The sequence below is a fragment of the Limulus polyphemus genome, unplaced genomic scaffold (genome assembly GCF_000517525.1).
Source record: "Limulus polyphemus unplaced genomic scaffold, Limulus_polyphemus-2.1.2 Scaffold952, whole genome shotgun sequence".
In the NCBI taxonomy this organism is placed as follows: Eukaryota; Metazoa; Arthropoda; class Merostomata; order Xiphosura; family Limulidae; genus Limulus; species Limulus polyphemus.
In genome coordinates this window covers 142694-159684 of record NW_013666562.1, presented here as the reverse complement: position 1 = coordinate 159684, position 16991 = coordinate 142694, and the positions used below count along the sequence as shown (strand labels likewise).

At 32.9% G+C, this 16991-nt stretch overlaps 2 protein-coding genes across 2 annotated transcripts in view; one reads left to right on the top strand and one right to left on the bottom strand.

The window, feature by feature from the left end:
• The window catches only part of LOC106461405, a 118463-nt gene extending 116529 nt beyond the window's left edge, over window positions 1-1934 (top strand). Inside the window, exon 35 of the mRNA XM_022388355.1 lies at window positions 1423-1934. Coding sequence (XP_022244063.1) covers window positions 1423-1734 — 312 coding nt within the window. The 3' untranslated portion in view covers window positions 1735-1934. The remainder of the gene's footprint in view (window positions 1-1422) is intronic.
• A 5810-nt stretch (window positions 1935-7744) lies between these two features.
• LOC106461404 (sorting nexin lst-4-like) overlaps window positions 7745-16991 on the bottom strand; it is an 87576-nt gene continuing 78329 nt past the window's right edge. Inside the window, exon 15 of the mRNA XM_022388354.1 lies at window positions 7745-10076. Coding sequence (XP_022244062.1) covers window positions 10029-10076 — 48 coding nt within the window. The 3' untranslated portion in view covers window positions 7745-10028. The remainder of the gene's footprint in view (window positions 10077-16991) is intronic.

Below are 16991 nucleotides of genomic sequence, written 5' to 3'. Positions count from 1 at the left end.
TTGTTAGTACCCAGATAGCCATCACATATCGGCACCAACATTAGCCAAACATCATTCTGCTCATTGGCTCAACAGTGGCCCATTTTGTTTACCCAGTGTTGCACCAATGATGGCAAGTATCTAGGTACAGTTTTGCAGCAGCCCCTCCACCAGTTCTGCGTGGAAAGCTAGCTTTTCTATGTGAGAGGTGAATTATCTTGGAAATTAACATTTTCTTAATCTGAAAATATAGTTTCGATAGATACTCGCATTCCCACCCAACTAACTTACTTCCAGTACACATGTTTTGTCTTGCCTGGTCAAAGAATGAAAATATCACATGTGTAAGTGCATAGGGGGAGTTACTGCACAAAGAGGTTGTGTCACCCTTCTGTTAGTTGGGGGGGGGGGGCTTTTGTTGCATAATGACATTATCATGCACCAACACAGTTCACGTTAAAACTAGGTAGAAACACGAGACAGATAGCTTTTCTGTGTGTGGGGGTGGATGTCTATTGGAAATACATTTTCAGATTAGGAAAATGTTAACTTTCCTAATACCATTCACAAATTAAGCAATAAGGATTTTATGTTCATAATGGCTCAAAATCAGCAATTGTCTTTTCCATGTGAAAGATAATCAAATAAACTAGAATCGCAGCAAGCCCATGCAACCACACCTACTTATCAGGTTCCCTAGTGGACTTTAATGCCACTGGTCGTGGACACTGATGTCCATATACATTTAATGGCTTATGGAAAGTTTGTTTGTCGTATAAGATTGTTCATCCTGTCCCCTGGTGAAGCTAATTGCAATGAAAATTGTGGTATTTGACAATGCTGCATAATCATGGCCATAAGTTTGAGTTTGATAAACAATGAAGAACGTATTTCCTAGGGTAGAATGAGGCGTGGAACATCATTCTTATAAAATGTGATTTAATATTGGTTAAAATGAAACTGTTGTTGAAAATGCTTTCATTTTTAACTTTACACAAAACAGTATAACTTTAAAGAATAATATTTTTGTTAGAATGTGAGAAAGAATTTAAAAAACTAGTCTGATCAAGTTTTGTGTTGTGATCTGTTTTTCTTCTCTGTCATACATAATTACAAGAGTTAATTCTGATGTCAGTCTGCTACATTTGATATTTTTTTTATGAAAGTATAAGTAATTATATTGTGTTTAAAGCATTTGTCTTCTGTTCTGCGTAGCTGCTGTGGAGTTAAATAGCTTTTGATACATGTGTTTCATACATGTTTACATTGTTCATTGTCTGTTTAAAATATTAATTCTTATTTAACTTACTAGAATCTGTAGATTTTATACATACTGCTGGTTTATTCAACATAATCACTGAGTCTTTAAAACATTTTCTTGTAATTATTAGTCAATATTTGCTGACAAATATTTCTCAATTTCAACTTCTCTTGTGTATTTAGAACTCGCCTATTCTCCCTACAAACAGAAGAGTTATGGATTTCTTAAAGCAGAGTGATATTACTCTCTACAGTTTCTTCCCTTACTCATCTCTGTGGCATACTGGTGTTGTGGGTATCAAAAAGGATGGGTTTGCAGTTTCTAACAGACATCCAACAGAAAGTGTGGAGACTCCTCATAATGCTTACACTGATCTTACATTCTTCTCGGGTGGTGTAACTTTCAGCCAGGAGTGTCTTTACATTAATGCTACAAATTGTAATCTAATTGCTTCCATGATTACTTCTAAGGCCAAGGAAAAGTCATCTGTGTAATCATTAATTCACACTTGCATTTAATGATTGACAGTGTTGTGTGGTTGAAAATGTTATATCTTAGTTTTAATGGGATTTGGGTTCTTTACCTGTCAACATAACCAAACTGTGTTGTCAATTTAAGTACATGTCAGTTTGTTTTTAAATATAAAGAAATTATTTTTTAAACTTTGTCAGAAATATCACAATTAGTTGATTTATTTTTTTATTGTTTTCTTCACCAAAATATTGTTCCAATAACAAATTATTGTATACAACTGAAAGAAAATATTAAACGATGAATTATAGAATGAAAAAAAAAATGTTTTATTTTATGGGTCAGTGGTTCCTTGTCTCATCTTGTCTGCTTTTTTTGTCATTGCTGAGGGTCAGAGACAATGGTTTGTGACATCATAACCTTATATAAGTTCTTGTTCCTTGCCTTGTTGGTGCATTGGGCCAATGATAATCCAGTCCACTTCTTGATGTCTTCTGTCCATCTTCTAGGCTGTTGTTTACATAAGTGGCATCCTTCAATCTTCCCTTGGAGGATGATCATTGAGAGCTTGTTGGCCCTGTTGATGTGGCCAAAATATCTCAGCTTTTGTTGTTTGATATCATTGACAAATTGATCTTCTGCCCCCACTTCCACCAGTAATGACTCATTCATCCAAGGAGCTGTCCTGCTTACTCCCAGTAGCTTCCGATAGCCATGCATCTCAAAAGTTTCCAATGCTCTGATGTGCGGGCTTCCTTGCAATATGGTCTACATACACACGTTTGGTATGCCATCATTTTGTTTTATATTTGATCTCTGTGTTGAGTACTTGTATCATAAGTGCATTTCCATAAGACACTTTGGGCACTAAATGCTAAGGTAGTTTTAGCCATATGCTTTAATGATATGCAGTTGCCATGGATATTTCTATTAAATGTGATATGAAGGAATTTTGTGTTCTGTTTTATTTTATTATGGGTTTTAAAACTGATCACCTGGCTGTACAATTTAGTAAAAACAAATTGCAAAGTTACCTTTTTCATAGGTTTCCAAAGTATCAATATTTAAGAAGAGTAATAACTAAACATAATCAAGAAACTTCAAATGGCTGCAAATAATAGTACCTCTTGGTGCTGTTAACATCGTGAATTCTGTAGTATTAAACATAACAATCCACCACCTCTTGATTATATATATAAAATATTTTTTTTACACAAATCGAGAATAGAAAGAAATAGATTCGAGAAACTCCTATGCAAATTTGTTTAATTAGAGAAAACATTAGCATTCTGTTCAGCATTCTATACAGTAAATAATCTTCTATCTATGGAAATCAATTCTACTTTTACAGAGAATGGAACAATAGGGAGACATAAATTTATATTAGGTTAACTTTGAATTTATTAGTAAAGAATACTACATATAAATAACTGGTTTTGGTTTTTAAAGGAAAACTATAGTTTTTATGCTAACATTTGTTCTTACTTGTGATGTATACCAGATGCAGTTGTTGTAAGTAAAGTTGTGTCTTTTCATGTGTTGCCAGAAATAGCACTTTTCAGAATTGTTATGAGTCATGGGAATGTTTATCTTGTAACCCTGTAAAAGTAAGTCAGTTGGAATGTTAATGCAAAAATGTTTTTATAGTTATTTGATGGCTGTAAATGCACATCTGACTTTGAATCTGTGTTTTTCTACAAATCCTGTAGATAGCCACTTCAAAAACTACAATCTAATAATTGGTTATAATGCTAACACTGACCTTTTACAGTTAATATAAAATAGTCTTGAACTCAGCATGTCTGTTATGATTCAGCATTTGAAAGATAACATATTCTAAATACTATTCTTTATTAACAGTTATTCTCATAAAACTTGGAAAAATGTAGTTATGCTTAAATTGTAACGTTTTGACCCCCCAAATGGCTTGAGAGCTTATAACACTAAAATTTTGAGTTTGATTCATGTGGTGGATACAACATGTATAGCTCATTGCACAGCTTTATGCTTAACAGCAAGTAAGGTAATTTAAATGTAATTTTCTTAGTTATTTTATGAAAGACAATTTTCATCTATTCTGTTTTTATTTCTTTTTCTTTAAACAGAAGTTTTGTAATTTCAATAAAATGCCTGTCAGTTTACAGAATTGTGCAGTAGTTATATGACTGTGCAATCTAAACAGTATTAGACTTTGGTCAATGAGCAATTTGAAAGAGAAAATAGACATTCACTGGATATTGCTTCGGAGAATTTTTGCAGTGTTGTTTGCTCTTAGGGAATATCTAATGGAATAGTCCATGAAATTGGGAATATCTGAAAATGATCATTAAACATGAAATTGGGAGGATGAATGAAAGTTGTTCAGAACAGATTATGCTTACAAGATCCTTATTCAGGGAGTTTCTGGATGTGCTGTAATAGCTTAAATACCATATTCAAACTTTCCTGGAGATAACTTATGATTATTAATGTACATTATATATGTATTTCTCTCCTTCTTGTCAAATATCCACTTAGGCCTATTCAGTTACTTTAGAATTTCAGTTGACAAGCCGAACTATCTTCTCTATTTCTATTGCACAAGTATTCTCTGTGATTCACTTATAATTATGGCGCTAGTTACCCTTTCGAAAGTACTTGGGTTATAGGGTTTTTATCATCTTGTATCAAGACTTCTTGAACCTACGTGTTTTTCTGAGATCATGGATATTTGAATTAAGATATGCTGTTATAACTCTTATACATTTAGTGATTTGGACTTAAAATTCTCCATTAAGTGCTAGCTGATCACCATTTGTGGGGAAAAACTCTGTTGTCACATATCATAGTAGTGATTTACATAACAGTGATACACCACAAGAATTTTAAATAGTATCAAATAAAAACTACCTTTAATCTATGTAATTTTACAGACCATACCAAGTCATGCTCAACCCTGTAGATGGTGCACCAACCATTACACCTTAATAAACAGACATACGGCTGTTTTTTCCTAAATCAGTGCCCAGATCGTATATGGGGCTAACTAGTTTAAATTAGCTGTCCTTAAAATATTCCCTTCCTCCTTCTCTTCCTAGTCTGGTGTTTATTGGTCTATTTTTTGTGTACAGTGAAAAGAAACCTGTGTCAGAAGTGAAAAAATTGTTTACAGATATAATATGTGTTCCTTCTATCTTTCCAAAGATCAGGACACCTCTCTGTTTATATAATCAGCTCAGCTGGTGGGTGAAGTTCAAGGTAACTTTGTCACTCAGGCCAAGTTTAACCACTATATGGTGTTTACTTATGTGGTGCCATCTGTTACAGCTTTCAATAATGAGAGATTGGCATACTTGGGTGCTGTGTGTCTGGTAGAGCCACTGCAGGAGGTTTCTTGCACTCTGACAACTGAGGTTACAATTTTGTACCACATTGCCGCAGAAACAGCTTCAATTAGTTTTGATATCTTTAACATTCTGGTATAGTCAGATAGACTTGCTAAATAGTCCCTCCATGAATTCATTGACAAGATATTCTCTCGGGCTGCTATCACCATGCTTAGATGGTGATGTAATGTTTAAGCATCACATTCTGTTAGCATACACAGCTAAGCTTACATGGGCATTATGTTCGAGTTTTGAATTCTACCTTGTATATGGTTCTGTTTTATACTGGATTGAATTGCAGAAGCAACTCCATGGCAAAGGCTTCTCAACTGCAAAGTTCTTTGTTTTTTAAAGCAAAGCCACACTGGGATATCTGCTGTGTACATTGCAGAGAATCAAATTTAAGATTGTAGTGTTGTAAGTTCTTAAATTTAACTCTATCCTACCATAGAGTGCTGTAGAGTTGATCAAGCTCTAGGTATTAAAGGTGATCTAGTGCAGCACCACCTAATCTTAGTAGCAGTTGCTGCATTATTTCTTCTTAGGCTCAGGAATTCCATGTGGCCGCCCAGTAAATCTGTTAGGGAAGCAATCTAAATCTTTCACTAGTTATAGTGAAAGCAACCTACCATTATATATGCCATTTCACTGAAATAATTGTGGAGCTGGTATCAGCACAGGCAATGACTTGTTTATAATGAAACTAAAGAGGATATACTGATGGATCAAAACTAGTTTCTTCAATACAAGATAATTTGTTCCATTTATTGTAGTTGTTTTTTCTCTCTAACTGCTACACACGATAATGTGTTATTTTATGAAGACGTAGGCCAATGGTTGGCAATAGGTGTCATTGACTAGTTGCCTTCTACCTAATCCATCAATTCAAAGTTAGAGACCACTAGTGCTGATAACCTTTGAGTAAATATATGAAAACAAACATCTGTTGAAATGTTATGCAACAAAGATGGTTTTCCAAATTGCTGACAATAAGAGCTTTAAGAGGCTATATTAAATATTTATTGCACACTGTGGTCACTTCCACTATAGGTGGTATCAGGAAGATTAAGACATGCTCCACAATCCAGATACAATGCAAAAAAAAGTCATAAAGTATGTATAAAGTTCTCATCTTCTAAATGCACTTATCACAGACACTCAGAAAACAAAGAACTGATCATGTGCCCCATTTTAAAATATTTCAGTGCTTCAACCAGGTTTTGTTTTATAAGACTGATACAAGTAAAGTACGCCTGCCAGGCTCTAAGAATTTCTGAAGATGCCATGAATATAATGGAGAACAGAAACAAGGTCTGGAACAATAGGCAATGATGTTTCTTCAAAGAAACTGGAGAAAAATCCAGCTGCTAATACCTATAACTAAAGTCATTGAATAAGATACCTTAAGAAAAAGTCTTGTTTTGCACATTTTCAAATGAATTACCTACTTCTCCAGTCACAACTTTAAAAAAAGAAACAAATCCCTGATGCCTTTGAAAAAGTATAAGGAACTTGTACTTCACAAATTTACAAATAATCTGGATCCTGCATATATGGGAAAGTCTCCCCATGGAACAGAATGTTGATAGAGCATCACACTTATGGAAGGTCCCACAAGCCATGTCTATATTCATATAAGAAGCATTGTCTGACTTGACTTGGTAAGCATCTGTGTGAAAACATATAAAATGTGGGAGGGATGATTTAAAGTCAGAAGAACGTTCACTTTAATATGATGGTATAGATGGACACATACACTGAACATAACAGCAATCATTATCTTCAGCTTCCCTTGCTTTTTTGTATCTTCCAGACAAACAACTTCAGCACATATAGGTTTGTTCATTACATAGTGCAACAGACTTACTACAAAGACAGATGGCATGTTAACATATAGAACACACAATCTAAATATTTTGGCCAAGGGAACTCAGACTGGAGGTCAAGCATATAAACACACATTTCACTAGGACTGGTCAACTTCAGAGTCAGTAAAGAGCTTTTGAAGGGTCAGTATTTTGATGAGATTGTCACATTCACATAAAAGAAAGGTTAAAATGGGAATAAGAAAGAAAACATCACCAAACTTAGATTGAATAAAACCATATAAAAATAAAATAAATCACATTTGGGTTCTCATAGGCAGCTTGTTAAATGGTATATTAGAAACTACCTGGACAACATTCAACAATGGATTTATGTTTAATATAAATATAATATCACAAGTTTCTACTTTGAATTATTAAACTGATAATTCACTTTTTACTGTATAAAGCTTAGTAATCTACTATTCTAAACATTAACAGAGCAAAACTTTGTTACTTTTAGAGTCTAAATTCTCTATCACCATTCCATATTGCTACTTAAAAAACCATGGATATGTATATTACACACTAGAACAGCCAGAAATCAAAAATGGGAGTTGCTACTTTTGGAGGAAAAGGAAATGCCATTTGAAGCCATACTAGGGGCCCAAGAGCATGCCCTCCTTGGAAAAATTTGTAGTTTTCACTGAAAAATAGCACATTGTGATGGTATTAGCAGCCGTTATCCAATTTAAAGGTAACTTAAACAAGTAATACAAAACACAAGTAATTTACTTCATGTCTAACATTGTGGAAGTTTTAAAACATTAGGTTTATTTCAATAAAGATCACTTAAATGCAGATCGTTTTCCCATAATTAGTATTTATTTCTTGCACAAGTAAACAAAGTATGAAAATCAACTACCAATAATGATGTTTCAGTTTTATTTGGTCCTTTTTAGAACTTGTGATAATTTAAAAACAAAATAAACACCTTTCATTTCGTATGAGCTTATCATACAGCCATTGAGCTGTCAAGGTCAGTATTTTATTTCACCACTGTTGCTCTTGAAGACATATTTACAAGTTAGTAAAGTTATAAAAAATAAATTCTCTAGCTCATCATCTTTCTTGTAGCACAAATACTCACCTAAATGACTGAATTATCGTTGCTAAATAATTACGAGGAAGCAAATAAACATTCATTATATCAGGAAAAACATTTAATTGATATTTATGCTTAAACATTTCTGTAAGCAGAGTAAACTTTCGAAGAATCTACACCCTGAGAAAATAAAGCCATTAATGAAAACAGGGTATATCATAAAGATTCTGGAAAGTTTACTAAATTACTATCTCCAGTCATTAATTAATGAATTGTATGAAAAACTACTAAACAATATAAAGATTAGTAAATAAAAGTAATTTTTATAAGAAATTAAAACATATCTGCTACGTAAACCAGATTTCAAAAAAATAACTCCTTGGAAGATAATTACTTACATCATCATTTTCACCAATATGAACAATTATTATTTAACAACAATCTTAAAATAAAAAAATAGCAAAGTTAAAAAAAATCTAAGAGGGAAAACATTTTAAATAAATACCTTGTTTATGATCTTATATATATATAGTTTTTATCATTTTTAAGTTTCAGCATGCTATCTCAGATGTTGGTATAGCTTTTGGTGTTTTTCTACAATTTTCAAAATAAACACAACTGAAAAAAACTTTGAGTAGACAAATGAAAAATAAATTGTTTTTTGTATAAAATATTTTCAACTACTTCTTATTTCTTTATATTTTCATTAATATTTTACTAACATATATCATATATCAATACAAGTAATTTTGAAGAATCTTTGATTTTCAGTTTATGTAATAACTTCTGTTAGAAGATCATTACTGAATGATAATATTCACAATAAAAAAAAATCTTTTACAGCTTTTTATTTTTCATAATTATAAGTTCTGTAATTCTAACAAAATAGTGAACTTTCATTAAAGAAAAACAAGCTATAATGGTTAACTGGTATAAACTGATTAATGACTGTTCGAAATGATTCCATTGCTTAAAATGTTTTATTAAATGACAGAAGAAGATTTTGCTCTTAAAGTTGAGTATGAAATAAACATACACACACACAAAAAAAACAACATCAAATAATACCAACAAGAGGTTTGTTTGAATGTTAACTCTTTTTTTTTCAATTGCCTACAGTATATTATCTGCATAAAAAGTTCTAGACATAAAAGGCAGTGTTAGTAAAAAAAAAGACAAATATAATGATAGGAGTAAAGGTTTGTGATATATAAAATTTAATGCAAACAGCTGCCATGTTTCTATTAAAGACAACTGATATGCTGTTATTACCGTACAGAGACTAGATATACAAAATATCATCACTCTATGTAAAAATTGAATACAAGAAAAGTACCTGTGACTTTTGCTTATAAAATGAAAACTACAAATCACAGTGTGCTGGAAAAAACTCTGTATATACATTTAAAACTAATATTGCTATCAAAAACATTTATGCGAGGTACAAATCCACTGAACAGAGCAGAAACCAATTCTCAAACAGCAAGACTATTGTTTCTCAGCTCAGCCTGTATTTTTACAGAAATACATAACTATTTATAAAAAAAAACCATTTATCAATTTATGTTACACCTAAATTCTATTTCCAATTACAACTGTATCAAAAGTGTTTTAAGGCCTCTGCTATTACCTGAATTACAAAGAAGTTATTGAGTTAAGTCCATTTTGTAAGGGTATGCTTTTAATTTTAAAGTTAAGTATAGATTTTAACAAATAAAAAAAATCATTATTTTCACATTTAGGAAAAAAATACTATTAGTTCTCAAACACATTGTGCCTTTTCAAAGAATATCTTCTAAATTATTCTTTGATTTTCAAAAATATCAAAAATGTAAGTGCTTCAGTCAAAAATATTAAATTTCTAACTGAATCCTCACTCCAATTTCACTGATGAAAGTAACATTTAAGACTTTGATTAAAATTATTAAAAAATATTTATATTAATTTTAATTAAGTCCTAAAAATAATTTTTAATACAATTTAGGCACATACTCGAATAAAAAAATATTTCTGCTGCAGCTGATCTTGTTTTAAAACTAGGTTCAGAGTTCTTGGTACTTGTTCAATGATTCTTGGAGTTTTTGAACCACCTGAAAGAAAATTTATTGATATATTTCACCTTTCATTTTACTAACAATACTAGCTTTTCACCAAAACATCTTAGATATTATGATGCTCTTCACATAGGCCATTGCTCTTTATGGAGGCTGGAATGCAAACTTTAATTAAGACAAGTTTTATTTATTTCTATTTCTTATGAACTTTGCACAACTGGCTGCAGATGGTACATGAAAGTTGAGATCTTAGATGTTGTAAGCTAGAGCACTTATAACCAGCTTCAATGTTCTATATATATATACACACACAAATCTGGTGTATCCTTACCACTGTGTTGCCTCTCCAATTACAGATACCTCTTTTACTATAATACATTTTATTCCTCATATTTTATTTATCTTTACGAATGAAACTTTTTTTTGCCTTGGTGTTTGGAAGGATATATTATATGTTATAAAGGGGAATAAAAAGTGAAGTTTGTTCAGTATTTTAGAAAAACTTTTACAACAGATTTCATTCATGATGTGTCACTCATGAGGTATATCTAGGAAGGAGCACAGTTAAAAATCTGTTAATTTTATTTCATTGTTTCATTTCAAACAAGTAAAGCCACAATTTGAAATCTAAATTCACATCATAATATTAAATTAATTCATTTAGTCACCTTCTCTACAAAGTTTTTATAACAACAATTTAAAATTCTCTTATAAACTTATAGAAGCCATTAAAATTGTGCCCTGTATTAATTATTTATTATTCAAGAAGAGCTCTAAAATAATGAAAACCTAATTTTTCTTTTCACACTGTGAATCTCCTAACTTTTGAGTACACATAAAATAAATATCAGAATCATAATTATATCAAAATTTAACATCCATGTATGTGTTTTTTTTGTTGGTCCTATAAGGAAAAGAAAACATTGTAATCTGTAAATTTAAGATTTATGAACAAGCATAATATCACATACATAATCATAAACTTAGCCCTCTTCGAGAAAGTAAACACTTTTTCATGAATATATTAACCACAACTCTGGTAACTTGGGAGAACCAATTTTGAATGTTTTTGGTTTGAGACCAGTAGCAAAAAATGGCACTTAAAAGAAAAGTTTCATTCAACTGTTAGCATCATTAAATAATAAGTAAGTTATTAAGTTACAGATAGCATGGCTTACTTCTTTGGTATGTTTGCAAAGAGAACCTAAATTTAAGTGGATGTATTCTTTCATTTAGTTCGAATTTTTGGTATAAAGCTATTGTTGTTTGCATTAATAAAGTTTTTAACCATGCCATAAATAATAAAACAAATTTGATGAAATTAAAGTGGCAAAAATAAAAGAAAATGAGTTATTAATTTTGTTTTTGTTTAAAACATCAAATCGAATTAAAAAGACCCATGGCCCATAAAGAAACTGCACACTGTGGTAATTTAGACAGTGTCAACATATACCAATGATATTACCAAATGTCAAAAGGAATATCATCAGTTACCTCAACAATACTGTTGCCAGCAAATGTCATGAAAGTGGCAGAAAAGTTAAATGTAAGAAATAGTGATCCGAGTGTCACATTGCTCATGCATCTACGAGTTACACTCTATAAGAAAAACACTGTTTGAAAAGATTATGATCAACGTGGAGTCTTATTAGAACAACTTCCTCCCTATGATTTTTTGCACAAACTAGACAGATAATTATTGATGGTAGAGCTGATGCTGGCATGAAACCTCGTCCTGATGCAGGAACGTCAAGAGCCAGCACGGACCCCGGGGGCAAACATCCTCGTCGGGCCCCTTTCTCTCTCTCTCTTTTTTAACATTTTCAAGAATTTATTAAAAGAAGATCCTAAATTAGGACAGCAACGAGCTCATAAACCAGACAAAATCATAGCAGCAGCCGTTTTTACCTCACAGTATAAGCGTAAAAATATTAATAAAGTAACAACAAATATCTATTAAATCTATAAAGTAACAAATACATATTAATTATTGCTTAAATTATCATTTCAGTCGTTCTTAATGTATCAAGCGTCTATATACAAAAAAAAGCCAAAAACTATGGTTTTATCATTAAATGAAGATATAGCCTAAAGATGCTTTGCAGGCTTTACGACATAACAAGGTTTCATTCACCCAGGCCCCTGGGTAGTTGCCCCCTTTGCACATCCTAGATAGAGCTTTTTAGCAGCAATAATGCATGCAGTTTCAGTTGACGAAAGTTTCAACACATTTGCAGACATCCACTGACATAAATTAGCGAGAGTAATTTGGAGCTACTGTCAATATAGCTTATATATTTGATTATTGAGAGTAAATCTGAAAATCAAAAGTTAATTGCAACTATTAGAGAGAAGTGTACAGTTATGGAATTGATTTTAATAAAAAAAAGTATGATACTTATGACAAAGTCCAGAGGCATTCTGAGCTCCTGAGTGAAGTATCAACATAGTGGTAATAAACATGGACCCATAATGAGTTGTCATTAAAAACGTTAAAATAGAAAAATGCTCACATAACCCACAAAAATGGAAATCCTGGAAAATACTGAACCTCTATGTAGTGTCATAAGCCTTGGAAACAAGATGTTCCCTCTTGAAAAAAAGGCTTCCCTGATTGATATCTTAAGTCAAATCAAGTTGTCTAAGGTGGACCACATACAGACTAATGGAAAGGAGTTTGTTTGATATAAGAAACCAAATAATATGATCATTAATCATTTTCTCCAAAATCTTACAATTATTCAAAGCAATGGGTCTATAATTAAAAGAAATTACTGGAACCTTCCCAGATTTTCAAAATGTTAGAATTCAGAAAATGCCCCCACCTGCCAAATACGGTTGCAAAGAACCAGAACATGACTGATAAAGGCAGTCTGAAGGGTGTAATGCAAGACCAATGCAGGGCTATTTCGAGTCTCATCAAAATGATTTGTTAAATATAAGCTAAAAGACAATCAAAACCAAAAAAAAGTCCTTTGGTTTGAGGCTAGATTGCCAAGAATTCAGAGGAACAAGAGGAGGTTGTAGAATGATTGGAAAAACACTTTCCAAAGGTGTTGATAATTACATTATCAAATAATTATACAACTCCAATAATCATGACAGTATATAACACACTCAATACAAATAACCTTATGATAATAAAATTACACAGCACATGAAAGTGCATCAGCACAAATGTTATCAACCTCTTTGACATGGATTATCTTCAAACCATACTTTTCTAATGATAAACTCCATTTTAACAGTCTTGTTTTTTCCCTTTATTCGGTTTAAAAACGTCAACAGGTTATGATCAGTGTAAATGACAATGGGTTGTTGTAATGCAGATACATATACATTGAAATGTTCTGAAGCTAACACTAAAGCCAATGTTTCTTTTTCCACAGTAGAATAATTCTTTTGGTAACAATTAAACTTTTTAGAAAAATAACAAACAGAGTGTTCAATACCTTTGTTGTCTGATTGTAATGGGATAGCACCAGCACCAAAATCAACAGCTAATGTAAAAGGTTTATCAAAGTCAGGTGCCATCAATACAGGGAAAGTGTGAAATAAAGATTTGACCTTTTCCAAAGCAGATTGACATGCTTCAGACCAGTTGAACTTTTGATTTTTCTTCAATAAGTTTGTTAATGGTACAGTGATGTCAGCAACATTTTTCACAAAACTTCCTGTAATAACTGGCCATTCCCAAACTTTTTTTGATGGTAGGAGTTGGATAATTCACAATACAATCACCTTTGGCTTAAATTGGAGAAACTTGGCCATTGCCTACTACCTGACCTAAATAAACAACTCTGGCTTTACAGAAGTCACTTTTTGCCAAATTTACAGTCAGAAATGTCATGTAATCCAAATAAATGTTCTTACCAGGTGTCAATGAAAAACACAATAACATCAACATAAATTACAACATCTAACAGATTGTTGAGACATTCATTCACTGAAAAGTTGCTTGAGAATTTTTCATCCCAAAAGGCATTACATTGTACTGGTATAATCCATCAAAAGTAACGAAAGAAGAGATTTCTTTTGCCCTGTCAGCTAAAGGAGCAGTTCAGTACACCTTTAGTAGGTCACACTTTGTGATATATCTAGCTTTTCCAATTTTATCAATACAATCTTCTATTTTTGGAATAAGGTAGGAATCTGTCTTCGTCCAAAGCATTTACTTTGTGAAAGTCTGTACAGAATCTAACCAATCTATCAAATTTAGGAACAAGTACACAAGGTGAAGAACAATCACTTTTACTGGGTTCTATTATGTCATTTTCCAGCATGTATGATATTTCTTTACATGTTTCATCAGCCTTGATTAGATTCACACAGTAGGGATGTTGTTTCACAGCAGAAGTGTCACCTACATCTACATCATGAACAGCGATGTTGGTTTGACTAGGAACATCCAGAAATATAAATTTGTATACAATCAATAAATTAGCAAGTTGATTTTTCTCTTCAGAAGACAGAAGAGTTTTGAATCAAGATTGGCCAGAATTACTCAGTTTGATGTTGCATTCATCTCCAATATTTTCAAATTTATGAGTATCTGAGTCAACATAAGTGTTATCAGTATCAAAAAAACACTCAACAGCTAAAATATTTTTGTATGAATCTCAGATGTGATAGGGATTTAACATACTAATATGTCACAGCTGGGTAGCCTTTTGATGATCACGTGTTTTTACAACATAGTCTCTATCATTAACTTTCTGAACAACCTCATAGAGACCATGATACCTAGATTTGAGTGGATGTCCCATAGTGGGTAACAATACTAAAACCATGTCACCAGGATGGAACTAATGTTTTTCAGCTTTGAGGTCATAAACATTTTCACTTTAGATTGGGATGACTTCAAATTTTCCCAAGCCAATTCACAAGCATGTAAGAGTCTGGACGGAAACTTGGAAACGTAATCCCGTAGATGCATTTCTTTTGGGTCATCCTCCAACCACTGTTTCTTCAGCAACTTGAAAGAACCACGCACTGTATGGCCAAACACCAAATCAAACATGCTAAGCCATAATGACTCCTGAACTGACTCAGAAACAGCAAACAATAATAAATTAACTCATTCATCCCAATACTTCTCGTTACTGAAGTCCATATAGTTTTCAAGGTATAATAGTATCTCTCAAGAGCACCTTGCAATTCTGAATGATACGCACTAGATTTGATCTGTTTAGCAATGAGCTGATAAACAACTTATTGAAGCAACCCCGACATAAAATCTGATCCCTGATCAGATTGAATTTCTTTGGGCAAGCCAATAAAAGTAAAGAAATTAACCAAAGCCTTAGAAACTTTTTGGGCTGAGATGTTTCTCAAAGGGATAGCTTCAGAGAATTGAGTGGATGTGCACGTGATAGTCAACAAATATTGGTTTCCTGATTGAGTTTTTGGTAAAGGTCCAACACAATCAACAATCACAAGACTGAAGGGTTCTTCGAAAGCTGGGACAGGTTTCAAAGGAGCAACAGGAATTTTCTGGTTAAGTTTTCCAACCAACTGACAGGTATGACAAGTTTTACAAACCTGAGAAACAACTTCCTTATTTTGGCCAAAATAAATATCATAATTTTGTCACATGTCTTGTTGACACCTAAATGACCTTCCATGGGGATTTCATGGGCAACTTTCAATATTTCAGAACAATATGCTTTGGGAGCAACAATTTGGTAAACTATAGCCCAGTCCTCTACAGCTGGCACATCTGGTGGTATCAATTTCCTCATAAGCACACCATTTTTGAAAAATAACCATATGGAACTTTCTCCAGTTCATCTTTTGGGAGTGCATATTTAAATAGTGAAGAGATCTGCAGATCCTTATCTTGCTCCGTGATCAGTCTACTTTTAGCAAATGGAACTTCCCCAGGTGAACCAGATCCCTCACATTCATCATTGCCCATCACCGAGGAATCATCAGTAGGACAGTCATCCACAAGAATCTCATCAGATCCATAAAATGTCTCAGACAAATCTATAATATCATCCTCTGAATACATGCCTATCATTTGTTTTTGGCTTAATTTCTTAGCCTGAGCTCGAGTCACAGCACACGAGGGAAACACATCGGGATTCTCCTCAATGACAACATCATCCTTAAATGAAACAGTAATTGGCTCACTAACCATTTTAGGTTTGGCAACAACTTTTCCTCCAGCCAAATCATTTCCAACAATAATGATGCACCCTTAAGTGGCAGTGTAGATCTTACTCCGACCACAACTGGTCCCGATACTAGGTCTGATGCCAAATAAATATTATGAAGAGGAACATTAACAAAGTCACTCTCAATACCCCGAGCAATAACAGACTCAACTGTGGTAGAACTCGAATCCAAAGGCAATACATCTTCTAACAATAATAACTGAGTCACCCCAGTATCACGTAAAATACAAACGGGTATGGGATTGGCAGTGTCATTTGTCAATGACACAGAACCAATGGACACAAAAGGTCTAAATTCCTCCCTGACTACATTAGCCTTTATATCAGTGGCTGAATCAACAATATTGGGGGATCTGGTGAAACTATGTCCATATGTGGCCACAAACACACTGGGTGTTGCCATTTCTTTTTCAAACACCAACAATCAAATATAATGTGACCAGGTTTTTTTTTTATAAAAATGGCACACAGGCCTTGATGGTTTTGATGAAGTATTATCCTGGCTGTCAGAATATTTTGAACTAGGGGAGCTGGATTTTTTAGAAGAACCCTCAACTTTAGTGGATTGAACAGATACAGGTTTTTGCTGAGATGGCAGGAATTTCTTTTCATGAAAAGTGGTTTTTATGTGTTAAACACAGAAAAGAGCAGCTGCTTCCTGTAGAGTTTCAACTTTTTTTTGCCTTAGTAAGTTTTTAGGTCACAACGTTTCAATTTTTTGTTCAAGTAAGTTTGAGGTCGTCACGTGCACAACATTTAAATTCCTCAATTA